Source organism: Cannabis sativa, chromosome 3 (assembly GCF_029168945.1).
Source record: "Cannabis sativa cultivar Pink pepper isolate KNU-18-1 chromosome 3, ASM2916894v1, whole genome shotgun sequence".
NCBI classification, from domain to species: domain Eukaryota; kingdom Viridiplantae; phylum Streptophyta; class Magnoliopsida; order Rosales; family Cannabaceae; genus Cannabis; species Cannabis sativa.
Window position 1 is genome coordinate 40,689,098 of NC_083603.1, and position 24,630 is coordinate 40,713,727.

At 33.0% G+C, this 24,630-nt stretch overlaps 4 protein-coding genes across 5 annotated transcripts; 2 read left to right on the plus strand and 2 right to left on the minus strand.

Moving 5' to 3' along the window:
- Positions 1–116: 116 nt before the first annotated feature.
- Positions 117–4,855, plus strand: LOC115709250 (YTH domain-containing protein ECT4). Its single transcript, XM_030637304.2, has 8 exons — positions 117–413; positions 1,145–1,182; positions 1,316–1,496; positions 1,642–1,727; positions 1,822–2,232; positions 2,706–3,236; positions 3,625–3,837; positions 3,984–4,855. The coding sequence occupies exons 1-8, from the start codon at positions 365–367 to the stop codon at positions 4,371–4,373; spliced, it is 1,899 nt and encodes a 632-aa protein (XP_030493164.2). The 5' UTR covers positions 117–364; the 3' UTR covers positions 4,374–4,855.
- LOC115709252 (uncharacterized) lies at positions 4,844–11,876 on the minus strand. Of its 2 annotated transcripts, none has more exons than XM_030637307.2 (14): positions 10,419–11,876; positions 10,230–10,328; positions 10,075–10,127; positions 9,324–9,381; positions 9,145–9,227; positions 8,546–8,623; positions 7,871–7,950; positions 7,561–7,742; positions 7,325–7,399; positions 6,531–6,571; positions 6,276–6,381; positions 5,822–5,904; positions 5,669–5,742; positions 4,844–5,133 (listed from the first exon to the last, which is right to left on the minus strand). In XM_030637307.2, the coding sequence occupies exons 1-14, from the start codon at positions 11,088–11,090 to the stop codon at positions 5,018–5,020; spliced, it is 1,800 nt and encodes a 599-aa protein (XP_030493167.2). In that variant the 5' UTR covers positions 11,091–11,876; the 3' UTR covers positions 4,844–5,017. The 2 variants fall into 2 exon arrangements, with proteins under 2 accessions (XP_030493167.2, XP_060967089.1); XM_061111106.1 differs by having other exon boundaries at positions 7,271–7,399.
- Positions 11,877–12,007: 131 nt separating this feature from the next.
- Positions 12,008–17,600, minus strand: LOC115709265 (serine/threonine-protein kinase STY13). The gene is made up of 3 exons (XM_030637325.2): positions 15,605–17,600; positions 14,192–15,243; positions 12,008–12,942 (listed from the first exon to the last, which is right to left on the minus strand). The coding sequence occupies exons 2-3, from the start codon at positions 15,106–15,108 to the stop codon at positions 12,603–12,605; spliced, it is 1,257 nt and encodes a 418-aa protein (XP_030493185.2). The 5' UTR covers positions 15,109–15,243; positions 15,605–17,600; the 3' UTR covers positions 12,008–12,602.
- Positions 17,601–17,637: 37 nt separating this feature from the next.
- LOC115709276 (uncharacterized) lies at positions 17,638–18,386 on the plus strand. Its single transcript, XM_030637339.2, has 2 exons — positions 17,638–17,914; positions 18,001–18,386. Exons 1-2 carry the CDS (start codon positions 17,733–17,735, stop codon positions 18,203–18,205), a joined length of 387 nt encoding a protein of 128 aa, XP_030493199.2. The 5' UTR covers positions 17,638–17,732; the 3' UTR covers positions 18,206–18,386.
- The last annotated feature ends 6,244 nt before the right edge of the window (positions 18,387–24,630 follow it).

Below are 24,630 nucleotides of genomic sequence, written 5' to 3' on the forward strand. Positions count from 1 at the left end.
TTAATAAAAATTCTAATTAGCCCCTATTATTATATTTTTATTATTTGAACAAATTATTATTATTATTATTATTATTATTATTATTATTATTATTATTAAGATAGATACAAATACATGTAAGTAATGTAATGCCTAAAACCCTTTCTTTTTCTCCCATTCAAAACCAGAATCATAGCTAGACCCAGCTGAAGAAGAAGAAGAAGAATCATAAAGCAAACCCCTTTCATTCCCAATCCCAACCCCATTTCCCCCCTTTTGCTTTTTATCAATTATTATTGTTTCAATTTCTCCCCTTTTTCTAATCCAATATTTTCTGGGTTTTGCTCATTCAATTCGTTTGTGGAATTAGATCTTAGAGAGTGATATGGACAAGGCTCGCCACGACCGAGATCGAGTTGTCTGCTCTTCTTCTGGTACGTATATATAATGTATTTTTATCTATTTTCATCTGGGCTTTTCCCAAATCATCTTCTCTCTCTTTTTTTTTTCTTTTGTGTAATATTGTAAAGTTCGTAGCTTTAAACTTCAATTTCATCGATTATATAACAACTACTCTTTTGGGTCAATGCCTTTGGGGCTCAAACCCTAGACTTTAGCATGCTAAGTGTGAAATGCAGTGTGTTTTTGCTTGCATTATAATTTGAAATTCATAGATTTCTAGGGTTTGTGTGGGTTTCCCCTTTCTATTGTGGAAGAACATTTTTAGTTAGATTCATCTCTTTTTGTAGAAATTTATAATAGAGTGCTTCTGCCCTTCTTAGTTCTTCCATAAGGCATACAACTTTACTGGTAGGAATTTATAAGAAAGCTTTGGGTTGGGTTGGGTTGGGTTGGATTGGGTTTGGTTATATTGACAAGATAGTCAACTCTCTTCTTAGGTTAATTATAGCTGGACCTTTTATGATTAAAAACTAGATTAGAGGTGGATTTAAACTTTGGCCAAGTATTCTTGTTGAGTCCTGCCCTGAAAATAATCTGAAACTTTATTGGAAAAAGAAACTAATAAAAACAATGGGAGAATGATAAGAGATTTTCAGCAGAAAATATGAAAGGGTTTCCAAGCAACCTTAGTACCTAAATGTTTGAGAAGTGATAACAATAGTCACACTCTTATTATATTTGAATGTCCTTTTTGATGATGCAGGTGAGAGACCCGAGAAGCCGGATGTTTTGACTGAGCAGGTAGTAGCTGGTGCAAATCTCTGTGGAACTTTGTTTCAGTTTGATTTGTCTATGTTTTTCGTTTTGTTTTCCCCCCCATTAAATAGAAGAAGAAATCTTCTTATTAGTACTTCATTTTCTGTTTGATTATCAGCCACTTCCACCCAGAGATGAAAGGATTGTTTCTGCGAATGCTTCTCCAGATCCACTCATTATAGGGCACTCAAGCAATGTCACAGGACAACGGGGTTCTCTTGATGCAGGTGGAAGAGACTATGGCACTTCCCACCATTATAAAGCTTACACTCCTAATGAACAGAACATTTCATATGCTGGTTAGTTTCTTGAGCTTCTCGCGTTCTTTTGGTGATTGAAGGAATTAAAAACATCTGTTTGAGCTTTAATTTGTAAGAATATATAAACGGATCTTTTTCACAATCATATCATACCTATTAATGGCTTCATTTATCTAAACTTTAGGTAGTTCGGGTTATGGTAGCAACACTGGCTCTTGGAATGCATACTCACAAAATGTTTATACTGATGGCTTGCATGTTTTATCGCCGGTGAGTAGTAATTGTTTTTTTATAATGATGTGTGTAGAATTTGTTTAAAGTCTATATTTACACTTTTAATTTTTTTTCGCTTATTGTGTAATAGGTTGTCTACAATGATAATTCCTCTCTTGTCTTCCATTCTGGTTATGGCTTCAATCCTGAAATAGCATATGGACAATATTCTCCAGTTGCTACACCTATGCCTCTTATGGTAGATGGTCAACTATTCTCTCCGCAGCAGCTTCCTTTCTCTCCATCCTATTTTCACCAAACAGCGCCAAATCTGCCTCATATTACTTCGGGTCTTCAAGTTTCACCAACTGAATTGATGACACCAGAAAGTAGTACTATTGATAACATGTTTTTTGGGCCAGGATCAGGTTACCTAGTCAATTTTGGATCGTTAGGCGGAGGAAACCTTTCTGGTAATATTCATAATAGTCCAGTGACATCGCCAACAGTTTATCCCCAACCAATGGGCATTCTTGGGTCGTACGAGAACAATTTTGGGCAGGTTTGTTTTCATCAATTTTATTGGAATTTGAATAGGTCTTTGGATGACACAAAATTACTGAATAGAAAATTTTATCACGAAAAAATGAAAAGTTTTGAACTTGGGGATGGCAAAAAGAACGAAAATGATAAGTAGATTGTTCTTAAGTCATATATAGACCAGCGAAAAAGAGTCATCGTGCATCTTTTGAATTTGGGCAAAAGAATGTTATTGCTCCTCTTAGGTAATATAGCATCTCATTATTTTGTCTATTAAGTCTTTTCACTCCATTCTTTAGGCCTTCACCCTCCATGTAAAACCCAAGGGATTAGTTCCTTGAACTATGTTTAGATGTGAAAAATTATACTGTACTTAGGACTAAAACTAGTATCTTAGCCTTATTTGTTATTGCCATTATGAATATGGTGATGGATAAGCCTTATAAATATATTTATATAAATATTTTTGCTTACGAGACAGGGTCTTTTTTTCAGCTTTCTCCCCAACAGAGACCAACCCATGGATATGGTTTGGCGCCTGGTTCTCATTATCATCATGGCAGTTCATATCAGAGCTCTGGCTATGGTGGTGCTTCGTTTCCTTACTCGGTTCCTAATGGTCTGAATCAATTACCTCTTGACAAAGGCAGAAGAAGAGAGAGAGACCAAGACTCAAGTAGTGTTTCTATTGATTCCCGTGACATCTTTAATGATCGTAATCGGGGGCCAAGGGCATCAAAGCAGAAGGGAAAGAGTGCCACTGAACAAGGTTCTTCATCTGGTGCTACCAAAAACAACTTATCTGCTTCTGGAATTCTTCTTGATTCATACAACCGGTTGGATTTTGTCACCGATTATGAGAATGCAAAATTCTTTATCATCAAGTCTTTCAGTGAAGACAATGTTCACAAGAGTATTAAATACAATGTTTGGGCTAGTACACCCCATGGAAACAAGAAACTCGATGTTGCTTATCATGAGGCAAAGGAGAAAAATTCACGCTGCCCAGTCTTCCTTTTTTTTTCGGTATGTTTGACAGCTCAAAGTTAATCTCCCTTGCTAGTGGCTTTTGAAGGAAAATTCTCTTAAGAACTGAACTCATCACCAAATGCATTTACATTTTGGAAACACACAGAACACACACTTGGTTTCCGCTAATTAGATAAAATTTTAGTTGATTTGAACTACCCCATTTCATACAACTGCATGAATTAAAAGGATTCAATTTTGTATACGGGGATTAGTTTTAGCCTTCTATTTGCTTTATTGAAAAGTATGTTCTTGCTAGTATGCTACATGATATGATACAACAGATACTTAAATAAGAAACATTTTCTCTTTGGGGAAGGCATTTTCAATATTTTTGGTGGTGCATAACACGTTATTAATTTTCTTGTAAATATTGTTTTGATAGGTTAACGCAAGTGGGCAGTTCTGTGGAGTAGCAGAAATGGTTGGACCTGTTGATTTTGATAAGGATGCAGATTACTGGCAGCAAGACAGATGGAGTGGACAATTCCCGGTTCAATGGCATATTGTTAAGGATGTTCCCAACATTCGATTCCGCCATATTCTACTTGAGAACAATGATAACAAGCCTGTTACTCACAGTCGCGATTCTCAAGAGGTAACGATTACATGTTATTTCATTGTCTTCCATGTGTGCATGAATTTGAGATTAATTAATTTATATTGGCTTTTATGCATTTATTTTGGGTTTGTATGGCTTGGCAAGGTTTCTTACAATTATTTCTTGTTGCTAAAAAAAACCAGGTAGGATTTATACAGGGTATTGAGATGTTGAAAATTTTCAAGGATCACGATGCACGAACATCTATCCTAGACGATTTTTACTTTTATGATGATCGGGAAAAACTCTCGAGGGATAGGAAGGCCAGACACCAAGCTTGCTCAACTTCAGACGGTACTGATTCATTGACTGATAGCGTTGTTCATGACGTGTCAACTACTTTTTCTCAAGCGCTGAATCTGAAAGAGAGTAGCAACCAGGCACTAGCATCCGAAGTTGGTGGTGCTAGTACAAGAAAAGATGTTTCAGAATCCTTATCCCAAGGTTTAGGAAAGGAGGAGAGTGACAAAGAAGTAGTGGGATCTAGTTCGGGTGGTAATGAATCCATTGACAAGGAAGCAACTGTTAAGTAAGCTAGCTTCGAGCTGCGTTTTAGACACCATATCCTTCGGGGTCCTTTGCTTTGACCTAGTGGACTTCTCTTACCTTTGTTTTCATTTTTCTTCATTTCATTTGCTGACCACATTAGGGGTGGTATTTTGGGCATCTCTTGTGTGGTTCGGTGCAGTTAGGTATTACGCCGGGTCCTGCTCCTCAAGGAGAGGGAGGGTGTTTGATATCTTACTTACATACTCGTCTTTTATTTTTCGTTTTCATTTTTCTTCTTTAAATTTTTCGTTTCTTAAAGTAGTCGGTTTTTAGGCTTTTCGCTGAAGTAGTCGAATGGGGGTGGGGAGAGAGTGAACTATGTATACTATGCTGATGCCTAATACCTAAAGTAGTAAGTGTCTGTCGAATTCTTTGCTGGTTTTCTTCGGTCCGGCGAGCAAGGTTTTGTAAAGTTATTATGGGAGAAAGGGCAAATCAATAAAGAAATTCAAAATGTCTAAAGAAATTTCAAAATCTTGTTATTATTATTATTATTATTATATGTACACAATAGCCTAATACATTTTTGCAGGTACCATACTCTAAATGACCAAGATGATGATCATATTCTGAGAAAGTATAGCCAAAATGAGAGTTGAAATTGAAGGCCTTTGTTGTGTTTTTAGTATTAGTTAACATTTGCTTTGATTGAGCTATACAGCTCAATATATTTCCCAGCTGTGTTGTTCCAACTATTGTCAATTTCCATAATCTTCTTCACTATGTTGTTCCATTTATTAGGATCTGTAAAAACAAAAAGACAAGTAAATAGTATTAGTTAGTAGTGTTAATTGGTTGGTCTTTTAATTCAGACAAATTTAACATTCACAAGAGTACTAATTTTGCGCACTTAGATAGTGCTAATTACAATCTTTTAGTTAACTTTCACGCTCGAAATTATATGTTAGAATTTATTTTATTTTTTCTTTTTTTTTTCGTAACAGTATTATTTATAGTTACAATATCATCTTTGTAAATTTTTGAAATTTTTTGAATAATTTACAGTACTAAAAATAGAGTTCTTGATATTCTAATTTATCACGTGTGTTTAAAAATCTTTAAACTTATTTTCAGTACTGTAAACTATTCGAAATTTTTTAAAACTTTACAAGGATGACATTGTGACTATAACGAACATTGTCATAAAAAAAATTTGAAAAAAAATATTTCAACATGTATTTTTAAGCATGGAAATTATAATAAGAGATTAACGGTAATACTCCGTATATTGACGGTAATAGCATGACATCACCAAGGTTGTTCAATAAAACCATCTTACTGTCTTTAAAGTAGGAAAATGCGCGATCGAGTGCCCCGTCTAGAGATGTTTCGTCGATTCCCTCGAAAACAAACCTGAACAAAACAAATTGGTTTAAAAGCTTTAAACCAAAACAAAATCAAGAGCTTGTATCCAAAAGCACATAAAGGTTACCCATTGGCTTTCTCTTGGTTTTGCGGATCGTCCATGTCGAAGACTGTATCTGCAAGACCACCAGTCTTTCTAACCACAGGAACCTGAAAATCATTCAATAAACAAAAACAGAACCTTCATATCAATATTCATAACAAAATAAATTATCAAATGAGCATTGTTAATAGTCACTATAATGCTCAACACTACTATGATGTGACGTTCTATAAACAGTTAACGGTTTTCTATAATTATTATTAAATCAGTGGAATCTGATATTAAAATGCACAAATTTTATAGTACTTGACATTTTAAGGTGCCCCTTAACATTTCCCGTAGTAGTATTTGGCACCGAAAGGCTTAGGCTGATTTAAAGGACAGTGGAACATGGCCATCGGCACAAGTTTTGTACTACATAACTAAAAGAATAAACATAAAAATGGGAGTTCTTCATTCGAAAAACAAAATTACATACCGCCCCATAACGCATGCCAATCATTTGTGCAAGTCCACATGGTTCATACATGGAAGGAACAAACACCATGTCTGCTGCAGCATAAAGCATATGAGACAGCTCCTCACTTCATAACAAACGAAACAAAAAACCCGAATCAACATGTTGTTAACGAAGCGTAAGTCAAATTCTTATTTTGAATTTGAAGGAAGATCTCTAGCAAAGGTTATGAAGTATAAAGTTGTATATTCTGCAGTGTATACAAAGACTAGTTACCTATACATCAATAAGATTCGAATGCTAGGACCTTCATTATGCTGCAACATGGGGAGAAAAAGTATGAATGGCCATCAGTTCGGCTGAAACATAAAACTGAGAACAATGCTAAGACTACTTGGGTTTCTTGCAGGGATTCATGTATCTCATATGAACTTCAGTATCATCTTTTCTTATTCTTTAAAAAAACTTTTGTTGGGTGTGCAACCAAAGCCCCACATTAGCTAGAAATGAGAATGATCGTGAGTATATAAGTTCAAACAATATCTCTATTGGTATGAGGCCTTTTGGGAAGGTGCTCAAAAACAAATCCGTATTTTAGGCCAAAAGCAGATAATATCATACCAATGTTAAAAACCCATTTCATATGTTTCTATGGAAATATATAAATACAACACACAATTATGTATGATGTAATAGAGAGGTTATAAAACAGAAAATTTGAGACTTAAAGATGAGAATCTTTCGGGTTCTTTAAAAAAGCAAAAGAAAAAGAACTTAAACATGTTCTATAAATCTGAATTGTTAGAGAGGAGAGGATATGCAAGGATTTGTTATGGATGTTCTGATAAAATGCCTCTTTTTGCTCCCTTTCTCAACACAAAGTAATTTTATATTTTTTTTGTTAGCAATTCTATGAAATTACCTTATATTACACTAATCTTGTTCCACTAACATTGCTACTTCAACATTTAACATCAGCAGTAGATGCAACATATCAAAAAGATGAAATCTGTTACCAAATTCGCAAGAATAAATCTGTTACCAAAAGAGAGGAAGATGAAATCTGTTACCAAATTGGCAAGTCCTTCAAATTCTCTTTGAATGTTACCATCTGGAGCTTTTCCCAGTATAATCATTTGTCCACCCTAGAAATGACTCAACAATTAAGAAAAATATCAAACTAGTCAGAATCTTATGCTGAAACTCGCTCGTCAAGTATGCTTAAGAAATAGAAAGTCCATGGTTTTAGTACAAAAATGTTAGATTAGGTAGGTACACATTCAACATTGTCAGTTGATAGACTTACAAGTTGTTCAACACGCTTCATTGCGTGAATAATTAAATGAAGACCCTTCTGAGCGACGAGTCGTGTAATACAAACAACCAATGGCACCTTGGTTTGCATATCCAATGCACTATCACTAGAGGCCAAACCAAGGCCTCTCTGGACAAAGTACTTGCATAACTTTTTCCCCTCAAGATTCTCAGCTGCAATATGTACCGAATCAATTCAAGATATTTCACACTATTAAGTTCAAAATGTTAATCCACAGCTAATTTTCAAGTGTTCATGATAATATCAGATTTTTAATTTAATAAAAGAGGCATAAATTCACCATGGAATTTTGCAGGCAAGAAAATATCCAACGCAGGGTTCCATATCGCTGTGTCGATCCCATTTAATATACCGAAGTACCTAAAATACATGATAAAAAATGATTATTGAATTGAAAAGTAATACAAAAGCTTCTTCATTTATAATCAGGAAATCATATGTTAGCTTAAATTAGTAGAGTTCACTTCTCTTTATCTCTTACTTGATGGGATAGGTTAAAGAAAAGAGTGCTTCAGATGTAAGATTATGAACATTGGACTCTACTACTTTGTTTCGAGAATAATTGCATGGCTGTCTTCATTGAGCAATGAAATCAAAGTTGTTGAATATTTTAACAAAAAGGGAATAGAAGGAATTTTGTGATGAATGCAATCCGAGAAAAGAATATCATTTGGAGTAATGTTGGCTCTGGTTTAGGTGTTAAAAAGTGTTCCCCGGGATTATGACTGATGTGTTTCCTTGATGAAACAAATCTAAGGAGCATAAGGATGTTCCATTATCTTTCATTTGTTTTCTTGATTAAATACATTACCGAATATTGTAAATACTTAAAGAGAATGTTTACATGACATGGTTGGTGGAGAAAGAAAACACCCTTTTACAAAGGTCCAAAAAATCATATAAACCAAGTACAAAAACATAAAGATAGAGAGAAAGAAAGCAACTTGTAACTTACTTATGTCGATTGCTCACTAAAGTGCTTGAAAGCCATCCTGAACACATGGTTTCTTTAAGATATGTTGGGGAGACTGTGCTGAAAATGAATTAAAAGAAAGAAAAAATCGGTTGTTGATAATGCAATGCATGGTCATGAAACAGTGTAAATGTACCCGTCAACAGGTTGACGAAGTTTCTATGTCTTCCTAATCCAGGTAGAGTCTTATGGAGGACTCAAATTCAAGCTATCAACAGACTTTCAATAATCTAAGAAGTATTTTCCAAAGCAATAATGCATAATCTAAGAACTATGAGTATTCAAATCAATAATTCAATGTTTTAATAAACATATAAGTCTATATCTTTAATTCTTATGTTGAAACAGCAATCTTTAATTTCTTCTTGAAAAAAACATTTGAAGAGCTAAGACAGATGTACCTATACTCATCCTGTTTCTGTTAGTAATCCTTAACCGCCAACATACTTATTGATACTAATCAAAGTAATTTTTCAAATTTATTCATGAGATGAGTTTCAGATATTAATTGCTAAAGTGTTTTTAGATATTCCAAAGAATCATATAGGCAGAAATTAAATATGCACAATGCTGCAACTTACACAACTGCATTGCTGTAGACGATTCCACCTTTCAATAAGCTCAATCTTTCGGGATTATGGCCAATAGTTCGTTCATCAACTGCCTGCCATGTTGAGAAGAGAAACACTTTGATTTAGCAAAAGATAAGCTTTTCCTCTAATACTAGCTGTACTTCTTGTCAATAGATAAAAGCTCTCACCTTGTCAATAGTTGCATATAGAGAACCATCAAGACCAGACTTGCTAAGTTGTTGTTCACTGCCAATATAAGATAACATGCATGAAAAGGACTTAAATGGACATTAATGAACTCATAGAATAGTTCAACAATTGATTTGTCTTTTAATAATTAATCTCATCTGCATAGATATACAGAAGACTTGCATACATCAATCTGTTACGCCTTTATATTAGTCTCAATATAGGATTTTAGATGCTTAGTAGTCAAATTTGCATAAATCTGTTATCCTACAAAATCAACATAAGGGAAGGCTGATCAATTATAAGAGGAGGAAAATTTGTTTTGTTACCAAACTGTCTCGAAAAGTTTGTAACCATGTGATTCTTTTCCCTTTGATATCAATAAAATACTTATTCTCTAATTCTTTCAAGATTTGGATAGAAACTATTGTGTATTAAAAATCTACAATTTCATACATAATGAAGGATTTTCTAACCAAACTTTCATGTATAATGATCATAAAAGGCAAGCATAATCCCAATATCTATAAGAGTATTGCTATAAGGTACTAGTGGTGCCTGATACCATTTAAAGATAGCGTCTTGCAATTGGTTACCGATATTCTAGAAAAATTATTATATTAAACTATATAAAATCTGATACTTAATTACACGTACACTAACAATGATATGACATGTTAGAGGGTGCTAGGCTACCAGTGGTGCCTTTTTTAGTATTTCTCTAACTATAATCATCATACATGTACTTACCTACACTCTCCAAAATGCTCCATGTTATGGATTGATAGGACTATTCTTGGTTTCTACAAAGCAGAAAGTGAATAAGAATATGTCTTTTATTTATTTTTTTCAAAAAAGATAACTTTTTCCAAACAAAACAAGAGTAATAAATATAAAGTGAATACCTTTAGAGAAAGATTATGATACATATCCCAATAAAGCAAAGGCAAAACTGATGTCTGCCACTCATGAACATGAATAATATCTGGTTGGGTTCCAGTTACCTGTGATTGAATAAATTAAAGCTAAAAAGAGTAAGCAAGCCTATGCATATTGGGTTGTGACCAAATATCAAAAAGAAGAAGAAGAAAGACCTGCATCCATTCAAGACAAGCACGGCTAAAGAAGACATAAGCATCAAGCTCATTATAAGAGCCACCATACACATGTTTCCCCTTAAAGAAATGGTTTGAGGGTTGAATGAAAATAACAGGGATAGAAGAAACCAATCCTTTATAGGCTTCAGTTGGGATCCAAACTCCATCATGGTATGAGTTAAAGGTGGTGATTAAAGCCAAGTCAGTGATTTGATGCCTTGGGATACACTCATAAAAAGGGAGCATTATATCAACGGTGTGGCCACAAGATAAAGAGGCACGAGCAAGTCCAGTGACAACATCACCAAGACCACCCACTTTAGCTATGGGTGCCATTTCAGCTGTGACATGAGTGATGTGCATGAGCTGATGATGATCATGGTTGCTAACCACATCAGCATCAGCATCAGCATCAGCATCATATTCATCAACACCCATGTGATCAGAACAAGGAAACTCCTTGTTCCAAAATGGAATCTCATCTGTGGGAGAGGGCCAAACGAGTTGAGGTTTATTGGGTTTGTAGGAATTTAGGATTAGAGTGGAGGTGGAGCAAAAAGATTCAATCTTTTTGTGTTTAAGATTGAATAAAAACTTTGGCTTTAGCTTGGGAATGAATACAGAGTGTATCTGTAATTGCATTATGAAAAAGCCTCCTTCTTTTGCCATTTCCAACCCAACAATAAACAAATTTGATAAAAGAGAGAGTGGAGTAGTACAGTAGTGGAATATACTCTCCTTTAAGAGAATTTCATGTCTAACCCTTTTTCCATCAGATTTGTCTTTTTCTTATTGTACAATTTGTAAGCCCTAGAAGAAGGAAGAAGCACACACACACACACACAGTAATGATATTGAATTTTGAAGTGAAGTCACTTTTTTTTTAATAATTTTTCTCAAATTTTCTATGTTGCTTAGCTCTCTAGTTTAGTAATCTTTTCTTCTTTCATTTGAAATCATTGAATGATTGAAAAAGTATGAGTGTCACTTTCCTCATAATTGAATAGAATATTTGCCTGTTTGGTGTTTTTTTACTAACATAAGACATAAGATGGCACTCATGAGTGATGACATATAATTTGTGGCTATTAACCCAACTAAATTAATTCTAACCAAACCAACCAAATTTGTAGTCGATTGGTTTGATTTGATTCAAATTATTTAATCAGTCTAGTTTAATTCTAAAGCTTTACAAAATTACAATACTAATTTGGTTCAAAAAAACAGTCTTTAAGCATATGAATAGTATTAGATATCCGAACCAAATCAATCTATAAACAATCTTACTCTATAAGAACAAAAAAGTTCTATCCCGAGTTATGTGAAGGAGGCTGGTCGAGATTGCTGCAAAGTAGCTTTGCAGCACTTTCGACCAATGCTACCACTTGACTCGGGATTAGAATTCGAGAATAGCAGCAGTGGCCATAAGACTAGGACTATAGGAGTGTCATGCTCACTCACCACCAGCCCCAATAGATTTTGGTAAAGTCAGAACATTTCATTTCCAAATTATTAACACACAACAAAACAGATACATGCATCCATGCCCTGTATTTGAGCAATTATATCTATTGTATACTTAGCTGTATAAAAATTGACATATTATATTATATTATATATATATATATGTTTAGTCTTTCCCCCCTAAAAGAAAAAGAAAAAAAAAATACAACAATTGCGTGCTTGACATATATTTGGTGGATGGAGAACCCAACATCTTGCGTTATGTCAATACAACAGAACTAAACAAGGGAGGTGTTAATACATAGCAAAGAGACAACAGAAACCCCAAAACAGAACTAAACAAGGATATATATGTATATGTATATGTATATACACACACACAAATATCCTATTTTACTAACTCAGCAGCAGCAACCGAATCTATTAATAACAGAAGAAGGAAGAACCCCCAAAACCAAATATTCCTTTCATCACTTTTCCTTTTTTTTTCTATCTTAACCAAAGATAATAATTAACCTGATAAATACACAAAAGCTACAACAATATAATGACCTTCTCTTGCCTCTCTCTCTCTCTCTCTCTTTCTCTCTCTCTCTTTTCTTTTTTCTTTTTATCCTTTTCGTTTTTTTTTTTTTCCAAGTTTCTTCTTTTTCTCTTTCTTTTTCTTGTAACATTTTTCTCTTTTTTCCCTTTTTCTCCAGAGGTTTGGTTGGTCGGTCAGTCTGCTGTCATCGGTTGGGTCATGCAACACCTGAAACGAGCCTTCCGCACAGTTGTCATGATCTCTGTCTCCGCGTTTTCAAGCATTCTAACCACGTCGGTGAAGGGTGGCCTCACATCAGGATTGGCGTCCCAGCATCGAGTCATTATCTCACCCAGAACAGGTAAGCAATCATTGGGAACGATAGGACGGACACCTTTGTTGACAACTGCAAACGCGGCCTGCACTGCTGTCATGTTCTGAAATGGGAGCATCCCCGTGATAAGCTCCCAAAGAACTATTCCAAAACTGTAAACATCCACTTTCTGCGTATACGGCCTATGCTGGATCATCTCACTGCAGAGCCGAATTTTCCAAAAAGAGGGAGAAAAAAATCACCACATTGGAAAAAAAAACAAGTTAACAACATAAAATCAAAATAAAAAATCAAACTTTCTCGGAAAAGTCATTGCACAAAAAAATGTTTCACCACCGAATCTTCTGAACTGGTCTTATGTGAAAACTATAAGAAAAAGTGAGACATAAACTCCTGCACAATGTGATTCAGATGCATGTTTGTTGTAATAACCACACTAATAGCTGTCATTAAGATCGAAACCATCAGACACTTACTTGTAGATTGAACTAACACACCTACAAGTCTCAAAGACTTGCTCAACCATGAACATGAATATACAATTAACCTGGGTACCCACTAGAAAGTGGAGCATATACTATCCACAAAACAATCACAAGATAAGACAAAAGAAGTTAAGACCTTTATGCTGTCATATTTGTTAAGAAACGATAGAAAGAAAGATAAGATCAAATGAGAATTCTGCATTAATCACGAAAGTTGTAGTCACTAGAAACCAGTAGCCTTATTCCAAAAGCAGATAAAATATTTTAGTTTCTTTGTTAATAAAAAAGAAAAAGGGGGGGCCCTATTAACATGTGCTCTTGTGCATGATCTTCACTTCGGACATCAAAGAATATTCTGTTCACCAAATATTGAACCATCCCAGGATGAATATGAGCCACAGAATATTATAAAAAAAATCACAGAAAATGGGATGAACTCACAGGAAAAGAGACCCTAGATGCTAGTATGATCATATGAAAACTAATAACCATTTAAGGACAAAGTTAAAAATCAAAGAAGGATAGAGATTAACACCTTGGCCTAGAATTGGAAGGAAGATTATACAGATAGCTATTTTGAAAAGCTGCAAGTAAAATGCACTATGAAAGCCCATTTAAGAGAATCACACTGAGGACTATTCATAAATATGGTTGCTGGAACAATTTATGATTCCATACTAGAAAGAGTTCGAAGTCCAAAACCAGCTGCAGTTAGTGTCTGGCGAAGCAACCATATGAAAGCAAACTATCTATGACATATAAAGACTGACAGTGATAGACTGGACTCACACAAGCAGAAACTATTCAGGAACTAACAGCAAACAATAAAGTAAAAACATGACACAAAAAAATAATGTAGAAATAAAACGACAGTAAGTGCAAAACGAAGGAGTCCATAAAATGGAATTCCCCCAAAAAAAGATAAAGGTGAGAAAATATCTTGCAGTTGAGTTGAAAATCTTACGGAGCCATCCAGCGATATGTCCCTGTTTCTGGTGTCATTCCTTCTGTCTGCACCTCAATCCGGGCAACCCCAAAATCAGCAATTTTTATGGATTTGTCGGAGAAGATTAAAAGGTTGTCAGACTTAAGATCTCGGTGGATCAACCCGAGCTCGTGAACATATGCCATTCCCCTTGCAACATCCAAAGCTTGCTTGACTGCTAATTTCAAGGGAACCGAGCGACTTTGACGCTTCATTAAGAATTGCCTAACAGAACCACCCTTAGCATATTCAGTGACAATGCACCAGACCATTGGTTTGCGGCAAGCCCCAATAAACCGAACAATGTTGGGATGCCTCAGTGTAGCCAGCATCTTAACTTCCTGCTGAAACTGTTGCTCCATTAGCTGAGCCTTTTCGGGGTCGTTTTCTGGCCTCTCCAAAATCTTAATGGCAACATCCTCACCCTTATAAGTTCCTCTATATAGCTTTCCGAAAGCCCCTTGAGCAAAGGCCTCCCCCATGTTTAGCTTCCTTAAATCAATGGTCCAGTTCTCATAATCCTCAAGACCTTCTGTCGTGGAATTACTGTCCATTAAAGCTCGAGCAAGGGCATCATCACTCAGAACATGCATAACTCTTCCTCTACGGTTAACACTCTGTTGGACAGAGTAATTATCATTTGCACGTCGTCTAAGGCCTTGGTGATTCAAGATACGAGTGTGGGAATCATTAGTATTAGAACCCACACTGCTGTTATCTATAGACATAGCAACAGATCCTCCATCATTGCTAGTTTGCAAGCTCCCAAAACTATCAACAGACATATTGGTCCCTTCATCGAGCTTATAATAAAACCCTTGGGACAAATCACAGTAGTTGTTGTCCTGATTACTCATACCTATAATTCCAGGAAACTTTTGACCACCCTCCAACATTTTTTTCTTCTTCTTCTTCTGATATATTTATATAAATATATAAACAACAAAAATCAAAACCAAAAGCTCTTCAAGAGAATCCCTTATTTCCTCAACAGCATCACAGACTTGAAGTTCAATCAAACCCCCAAAACTCTGCAAAAATAAATCCACAAAACCAATTATTTCCTTTCTATATTTAGACAAATTTCCTAAAAATGTTATTTTTCTTATTTTCCCCTTTAATAAAAACAAAAATAGAATAATCCCAACAATAAAAATTCAAATTTTTTTAATTCCTGATACAAAACCTAACGAACAACAAAAATATTACTCCAAAATCAAAATTCCCTTTTTTAATTACCCCAAAAAAAAAAAAACTAAACAAAGCCTAAACTTATCCAAAAACAAATTAGAAAGCCAAATCTACATCCACAAAATTCCACAGTACGAAAAATAAAAATAGAAAGTAAAAAAACAAAAAAGGATCGGAGTTACAAAACTGAAGAAAACGGACCTTGATGGAGATGGGTCTGGTGCGCGATTCCGAAAAACAAGTCCTCAGAATCTTTCAAACACAGCAGCTGAAGAGATCGAGCTTCAAAGCTAAGGATTTAAACGATTTACACCTCTTCTTCTTCGTCTTCTTCTTCCTCTTTAGTCTTCTAAGTCTTCTGGTCTTCGTTTACACATTTTCATCTCCTTTCTATTTTTCCTTTTTTATTTATTTATTTATTTATTAATTATAATATATATTTTTCTCCTTTTTATTTTTCTCGTTTCGTATATTTCGTTTTGGGTTTTGGATTTTTGTAATGAGGAGAAGTAATTATCACGTGTGACGCAGTACAGGATTACTACTGTACACCCCTTGCGTTATATCCACGTGACCTCCACCCCCCTACGGTCTTTGAATTGTTGGAATACGAAAAAGTAGAGCTTGCGTGTCGGGTATTACCCAATCGAAATGTGACACGTCAGCTGTAGGGGTAGTAGTAGTGCTTAAGCACATTTTTGATTCTATTTTTATTTAGAGAGAGAAAGAGAGACAACCAACCAGCAGCTCCAGTTGACTGAACTAGTCAAGACTATTGGGCTCTTAGTCTTTTTTTCTCTTTTTTACATAAATAATAATAATTAGAGAATTTGGTGTCCATATCGCTATTAGTGTAATTAAGTATCGGATTTTATATAACTTAAGAAATAATTTTTAAAAAATACATCACTAATTAATCATAGAGCGTCACTTATAAAAGATTTTGGACACTATTGGTAGTTAATAACAATGCTCTAATAATAATAATAATTAGTGTTCAGTACCTTCCTCGGTGTCATATTGTTATTGGTGTAATTAAGTATCGAGACTCATGTTATTAAAGAAAATAACTTTTAGAAAATATCGATAACAAATCGTAGAGCGACACCTATAAAAAGTGGGGTACCACTAATGGCCAATAGCAATACTCTAATAATAGTTATAAAGTGATTCTATGTACCCTTAAAAAGAATGCACTGATGCACCCTCTACCTATTTCAACATATAGAAAAAAAAATTAGTCCAATTTTTTTATATTCGTATACGTTATAGTTATGTAAGATATCCTACAAAATTTTAAAAATTTTAGAATAATTTACAATATAGAAAATAATGTTCAAACAACCTATCTTACATGCATACAAAATAAAATCGTCATGCGTGCAACATACTGTTTAAATTATGTTTTTGGTGTGTTAAATTTGTTTAAAGTTTTTAAAATTTTACATGATGTCTTAAATAATTATAATGTAAATGACTACAAAAAAAAATATGACTAAAAAATTATTTCGGATACTAAAACAGATAAAAATACATCAGTTACATTAGCATATTTCTTTTAATGGAATGCATTATAAAAATTTTCATTATTATATGTTTGACCCTTTTCTCCTCATGAAAAAAATTTAAGATTAATTATAAAAAATTAATTCAAAATTCATTTCATAAAAATTCCAAATTTTTGAATCAAGTTGGGTAGTGAGGTAGGGTCATATGGAGTGTGTGAAGACTCAAGAATGTTAATTAAGCAATAATATTAACATATATACATATAATTCATTTTAATCATTATTTGTTTTCATATGATATTATTATAATTAATGAGAAAATTATATGTAGTAGGATGATGTTGGGTAGTCAAGTCATCATAATTGAGTCATAATATCACATTTTCATTTTACCAAAAATAAAAAGGTAAAGAGAGTTAATTATAAAGTGTTTGAAGAGTTGAAGATAAATTTATTTATTTTTTATTTATTTTGTGAAGTAATTATTAATTAAATAAAATCCCACCAAAACAACCCTACAATAGAACAAGTGGGCAACAGCCAAGCAAAATACCAATTACTCCACCAAAGTAATAAGTTCTTTTTCATTTTTGTCTTATATATGAAAGGGGTATAATTGTAAATTGGAAAAATGAAACAAGAGAGGATGAGATGAGGTGTGAGAGGTTGACACTTGACAGTAATTTTCATCACATATTATTATTATTATCATTACTATATTATTATAATTATAAATTGAATAACAAGTGGTTGTAGTAGAACTTGTACTTGTTGTGAAGAAAAATCAATACATATAGTAAAGTTACAAGAAGAAGAAGAAAATGGCAAGCTTATTAGGAGTGAGTAGTGCTACCTTAATAGTAGCAAGTCGTGGTGGTGGTGGCGGTGGTAGTTGCAGTTCTCGTATAGCCATGTCTATGACTACAGAAAAATTAGGTATCAAAATCGAAAAGAATCCTCCCGAGTCGAAACTTACACAAATGGGAGTAAGAAATTGGCCCAAGTAAGTATTTTTTTTGTTGTTGTTATTTTGTGTTAATTAGAGTGTATTAGTATTCCTTTCTTATAATATATTAATGAATAATGTAGATGGGGTTGTCCTCCAAGCAAATTTCCATGGACATATGAAGCAAAAGAAACATGTTATTTGCTACAAGGGAAAGTTAAGGTGACTCCTGAGGGAGCTAAGGAGTGTGTAGAGATTGAGGCTGGAGATTTGGTGGAATTTCCCAAAGGGATGAGTTGCACTTGGGATGTCTCTCTCACTGTTGACAAACACTACAAATTTGCCTAACAAGTTACAAGTTACAAGTTACAACACCTCTAGTTAGTACCTATGCCTACCTGCCTACCTATCTACCAATCTACTTACCCCTCTTTTCCTATTATTATTATTATTATTATTATTATCTCTCATGTGTGTTATTAGGGATTTGTTTAATTATTTATATTATATTGTATAGTATTATATTAAATTATATTATGTTATACTTTGATATAGAGTTATGTTTAGTTTTGACTTGTATGGATATAAATATACAATATTTTAATTTAAATGAATATAATATTATATTTAAAAATGTGATATAAAAAATAATTTAATATAATACGATGTAATATGATACACACCAAATAAATCTTGGCAGGATGACTGTTAATGTTCGGTATGAGTATCGTATGCGTCCTCCTCGAAGAGGAATTTCTATTTTCGGTATTTGTATAAATTATAATGCGATATTATATTAGTATAAATAATAATTTTTTGGTAAATTCTTTGAACAATTTAATTTATTTTACACACTTATATATATATAAAAAAAAATAAGAACAAATACATATGAAATGAGTTGATTGCATTATATTTTTTATATGGTAAATTATTTATAATTTTTTAAAATTTAGTGTAATGTCATGATAATTGATGAACTTATTTATTATATTTATATTTTAAATATTAATGAAGATATATTATGTAGAAAAGATTATGAAAGTGTTATTCTTAAAACGTTGGTTCTTTTTAGAGTAAACTAAAATGAATTAATCACGAGAAAGTAAAGTAAAAATTTACGCCAGAATTTTACAAGTTTCATTTGCACTAAAGACACATTCCAACCGACAAGTGTTTGGGTTGGGTAAAGTGTAACTCTTACTAATGAAATCAAAATGTTAATTATAGTAACAGATTCTAAAACTCAAACAACATCAATCGATTACAAGATTACAAATTACCCAGATCATGAGTAACAATTCAATTAAAAAGTACCTCCAACTCTCTTTTAAACTCGAATCCCTCGATTCAAGACTCTAGATCCCCTTGAGTACATACCAGTTGAATTCTTTCACTAGCAAAATTCTAACTCCCTTTGAATTAGATCAGATCTCACACTAGCTCTGCACGAGAACCTCCCATGCAACAATGGTGAATCAGTAACAAAGAGAAGAAAGAAAGAAAACAAAGAAGAGAAATAACGAAATGTGTTTTCTCGTGTAACAAACTATTAAAATTAAAAAAAGGTTAACAATATTAAACTATTTATATAAACCATAATCACTAACTAACATACTAAACAAGACAACTAAACATATTTAACATGTTTATCAACCTAAGAGAGGTGACATATACTTAGTAAACTACAGCAAACAAGAGATGAAACTAGACACTTAGTAGTTCAAACATAGTTATACAACAAAATAACCAAACAAAGCCTAAACACTTGAACCTACATATGAAACAATTTAACCATATTTTGACATTAAATAATGTGATTGTTACAAATTATATTAATTAACGATTTTGTGGTGTATAAAAAATTACATATATTACATGAGAAATGCTAAAGGGCACTAGCGGTGTCTAACACCCTCTTATGTGTCAATATCGCTATTGATCCAACTAAGTATTAGGTCTCATATAGTTTAATATAATAGCTTTTAGGGAATATCGCTAGCCAATCGCAACGCGACATATTGAGAAAGTGTTAAGCACCACTGTTGCTTAATAGCAATGCTCATATTACATTGTATGGCATGATTTTTATTATTGTTATTTTAAGGTATAGCTAGCATGAAATGTCAACTCAAAATAAATTTTACAATTTGGTCATAAATAACTAATAAATAACTAATTATTATACGATATCAAACATATTGTTTTGCTTAGCATAAGATTATTCTTTCAAGTTCATTGTTCAAAAAAAAAAAAAAAATTATTCTATAACTCTTTCTCTATAAATTATTTTTATTTCTAAAATAAGATTATAAATAAAATAATTAAAATTGCTATCTCACTTTTCTACTCACTCTTATTTCTAAATTATTGTGTCATAGTGAGCAAAAATTGTAAATACAATGCTTATTATTTTATTGCAAAGTAATTAATCTTGATTCTAACTATTAAGTAGAATATTATCATTACTTTACCGTTATGAAATATTATAAAAATATTATATTTCGTTTGATTTTACTTTTTTTTTAGATTTAATATTACTTTACCATACTCGTTATTAGAATGTTATTATTTTTAGATTTTTTTTTCCACCAATACCGTTATCGTTTCATTCTATTAATTAATAATACGTTACAATATATCTATCTAGATTCAACCAAAAACAAAAGTATCTATCTAGATGTAGTTTGTCATTAATAACGTGTTATATATTAATTGAGGTACAAAAATTTACGAATAAGTTAGCATAAATTTAAGAAAATACAATTATGGCTTTTTACGAGAAGAAATAACTTACGTTTATAAATCTTTATTATCGATCAATACTTTTGAGACATGTGTTTAACAAAAGTGTCATTTTGTTTTTTTTTTACCTACCATTTTTTGTGGAGTTGACATAACTACCTTTAACAAAATCATAAGGATTCTCATTATAGTTACAATTCAAAATCAAATAATTGCCTTTTCATCTAGGAAATACATTCCATTACTTATCCTTCCTCTCATCACAGTTTTAGTGCCTTGTGCATGTGCAATATTCATTACACCATCCTCAACTTTGACAACATATAGTTTATCAAACATACCAATAGAGAGAAGATTTCTTTTGAGATCTAAAACATACCTGACCTGCTGCAAGATTTTCATGACTCCATCATGATTCTTTAACAAGATTGTTGCCACATCTTTGATCTCACACACTTTGTTGTTCGCAAGAAGAATTGTGCTCTTGACTCTCTGAAAGAGTCCTAAACAGTTTTTTATTTGATGTCATATGAAATGAACACCTTAGTCTAGAATCTAATCTCCAGTTAAATCTGATATAGACATCACAAGTGCATCAAGTGACTCATAACCATCTGCAACATCAACAACTCCATGCCTTTTGGACTTGTGATAATTTTCTATCTTTAATTTAGCCTTTAAAGACAAACAACCATCTCTTAAGTGGCCATCCTTCTTGCAGTAATGTCATTGATTTCCTACAACTCCATTAGAGTTTGGCCCTCCTGTGGAGTTTCTAGAATTGGATATTGAATGGTTAGCTTTGTAGCCATTTGAGTACTGATTTTCCTTGTATTCCTTATTAGGAAATTTTCCCTTAATAATGAGTAATCCTTCCCCATTAGTCTCTTCTTTCTGATCTCCTTTCTTTTGAATTTCTTTAGAATTCAATCAAGCCTTAACCTCTGTCATGGTCAGAGTTTCTTTGCCATACAAAATTGTATCAAAAGCGATACATCTTGGGAAGTGAACTCAACAAGATTATAGCGTGGTTTTCATCATCAATTTTTATACCAAGATTATTCAGATCAAGAATGATTCTGTTATAATCATCTAGATGCTCTCTCAATTCCTTTGATCCATCCATTCGAAGTGTGTACAACTTCTTCTTGAGATACAACTTGTTTGCAAGAGATTTCTTCATGTAGAATGAAGCCACCTTGTTCCAGAGACCCAAGCTTATTCAGATCGAGAATGATTTTGTTATAATCATCTAGATGCTCTCTCAATTCCTTTGACCCATCCATTCGAAGTGTGTACAACTTTTTCTTGAGATACAACTTGTTTGCAAGAGATTTTTTCATGTAGAATGAAGCCAGCTTGTTCCAGAGACCCAAGGCCTTGTCCTTATATGAAACTTCTCTCAAAACCTCATCACCAAGACTGAGGAGAATGGCACTGTGTGCCTTGGCTTCAATCTCAAGTTTCTTTTTCTTATATTCAATAAATTCCATGGCTTCAGCTGTTGGAATTTATTTTACCAGGATCTTAGATCTACTCACAAGTATGTTGTTTAACACCCTAAATATGAACTTTCTAAAACGATAATTAAACACATATAAAGTTAAGAAAACCTTATATTGGTTGCAGCGGAATAATGTCTCCTTCCACTCAGATCTCTAACCCTTGTATCCTTTCTGTCGCAGAGTATTATCAAGATTTGAGCCCGAATGTCCTTCTCTTTGTGTGTGATCCTTCACAGTCTTCCAATCTATGATTGAGGTACCACTTGCTGTGTGTGGGCACTACTCTATCACTAAGGTTTCGAAATTGTGAAGAGGAAAAGAGAGAGGTATAGGGTCGGCTATAGAGAGAGAAGTGGAAGGCTCAGTTTTTCTGAAAAAGCTATCAGAAGAAAACTTGTTGAAAACTTGTATTTTGACTGAGCCAACACTTTCTATTTATAGGCAACTACTAGGTTTAAGTTAGTAATTATTTGGCATTAAAATAATAAAAATATTAATTGGAAAAAGCTCACTAAGTGGCCGGCCACAGGTGTTATTGGGCCTCACTTGGATTTTGCAGTTTTTCACAATTTTTATTTCTATTTTCTCAAAAACGCCAATTTTCCAATTCTAACCATTTAAATGCCAAAACTAATTATTTAATAACTAAAATAGATTATTAAATAATATTATCATTTAATTTAATTATTAATTAGACATATAGAGCCTCTTAATTAATAAATAAACCTAGAATATCTTTGTTTTACAATTTCACCACTGCTTAGTGAAAATTCACAAATTAGACATAGTCTAACTTTAGAATTATAATTGATTAATTACAAATCAATTATTGAGTCTTACAAGCAGCATAGTCTCAACTAGAATGGGGACCATGGATCTATATGCTGAGCTTCCAATAAGTGAACTGAATTTACTAAGTAAATCCCTACTTATTAATTCCTCGTTGAATCCACTCTTAGAACTTAGAATTGCACTATCAGACTTATATAGAGCATATTATATGTTTCACGATATAGATATGCTATCTCATTTAACCATTGTTATAATCTTATTGTGATCAAAGATCCTTTATATAGATGATTTACATCGAGATGGGATAATTTTACCGTTTTCACCCCTCAACGTATTTGGCCCCTTAAAACACTTAGCTACCTGTAAATGATGTCTAGTGATCTAAGGAATAGTCACTTAAACAAGAGCGCATCCATTTACTTCTATTTTGCTAAGCTCGAAGGGAATCATTATTGGGTTTTATGCCCTAAATAAAAATCATTTCAATATAATTAGATTTACTTATTAATATAGATCATAAATAACATTTAATGTTGCATGGTTTACATGATTTATTTCATGATTATATGTACATAATGTATGAATTCATCTGAAACCCTTTTCACATACTTGATCATGTTTATTGTGTTGTCAACCTATTGGAAAGTAAACATGACTATGTGAATAAAGTTTCCTAGATTTATCAGACACAGGGTTTTACTGATATGATAATCTACAACAGAGTTTACTTGTATTTGGAGAAATGCTATGTTCTTTCTAGAGCATTGGTTAAAGTAAAGCTCAGGTTGGGTGCATGGAGTATGCATCGGAAGGGACCGATATTGAACTTTGACTTAGATTTATTAAACTTACCGTAATATCTATTCAAGTCAATATCGCCTAGTTGATCCTAGATTAAATGATCTTAATCCTGTTATGATTAGGCTCAATCTCAAGAGGCTATTCGTGTTCTTTGATTTGTTAGTTAAGCCTACTTTTGGGTCAGGGTGATACGTACATTTTGGGAACACGGTAGTGCAATTGAGTGGGACCGCTAACATAAACATGAAATCTATAGCTTCTATCTGGCGAATAGTAAGTAAAGGATGATCTCCTTCGAGCTTGACCAAACGAAAATAAATGGTGGAGTACTCATTTCACATAAGCTGAAATATCATTTATACGGGGTTAAGTGTTTTAAGGATAAAATACATTGTAGGGTGTAACGGCAATCTAATCCCTTTACAGTGTAGATCATTCATATGGATGATCATTGATCAAATTAGGATTATAACAATAGATAACTAATGATGTGTCTATATGGTGGAACATATAAAGCATTCTATATACTGAGAGTGCAATTCTAAGTTCTATGCGTGGATTCAACGAAGAATTAATAAGTCAGAAATTTAGGCTATAAATTCTTGATCTGCTTATTAGAAGCTCAATTATATAGACTCATGGTCCCCCCACTAGTTGAGATAATATTGCTTGTAAGACTCATATAATTGGTTTTGATTAATCAATTATAATTCTCAAATTAGACTATGTCTATTTGTGAATTTTTCACTAAGTAAGAGCGAAATTGTAAAGAAAGAGTTTTAGGGGCATATTTGTTAATTATGATACTTTGTATGGTTCAATTAATAAATATGATAAATGAAAATATTATTTAATAATTATTTATAGTTATTAAATAGTTAGAATTGGTATTTAAATGGTTGAATTTAAAAATTGGTGTTTTTGAGAAAA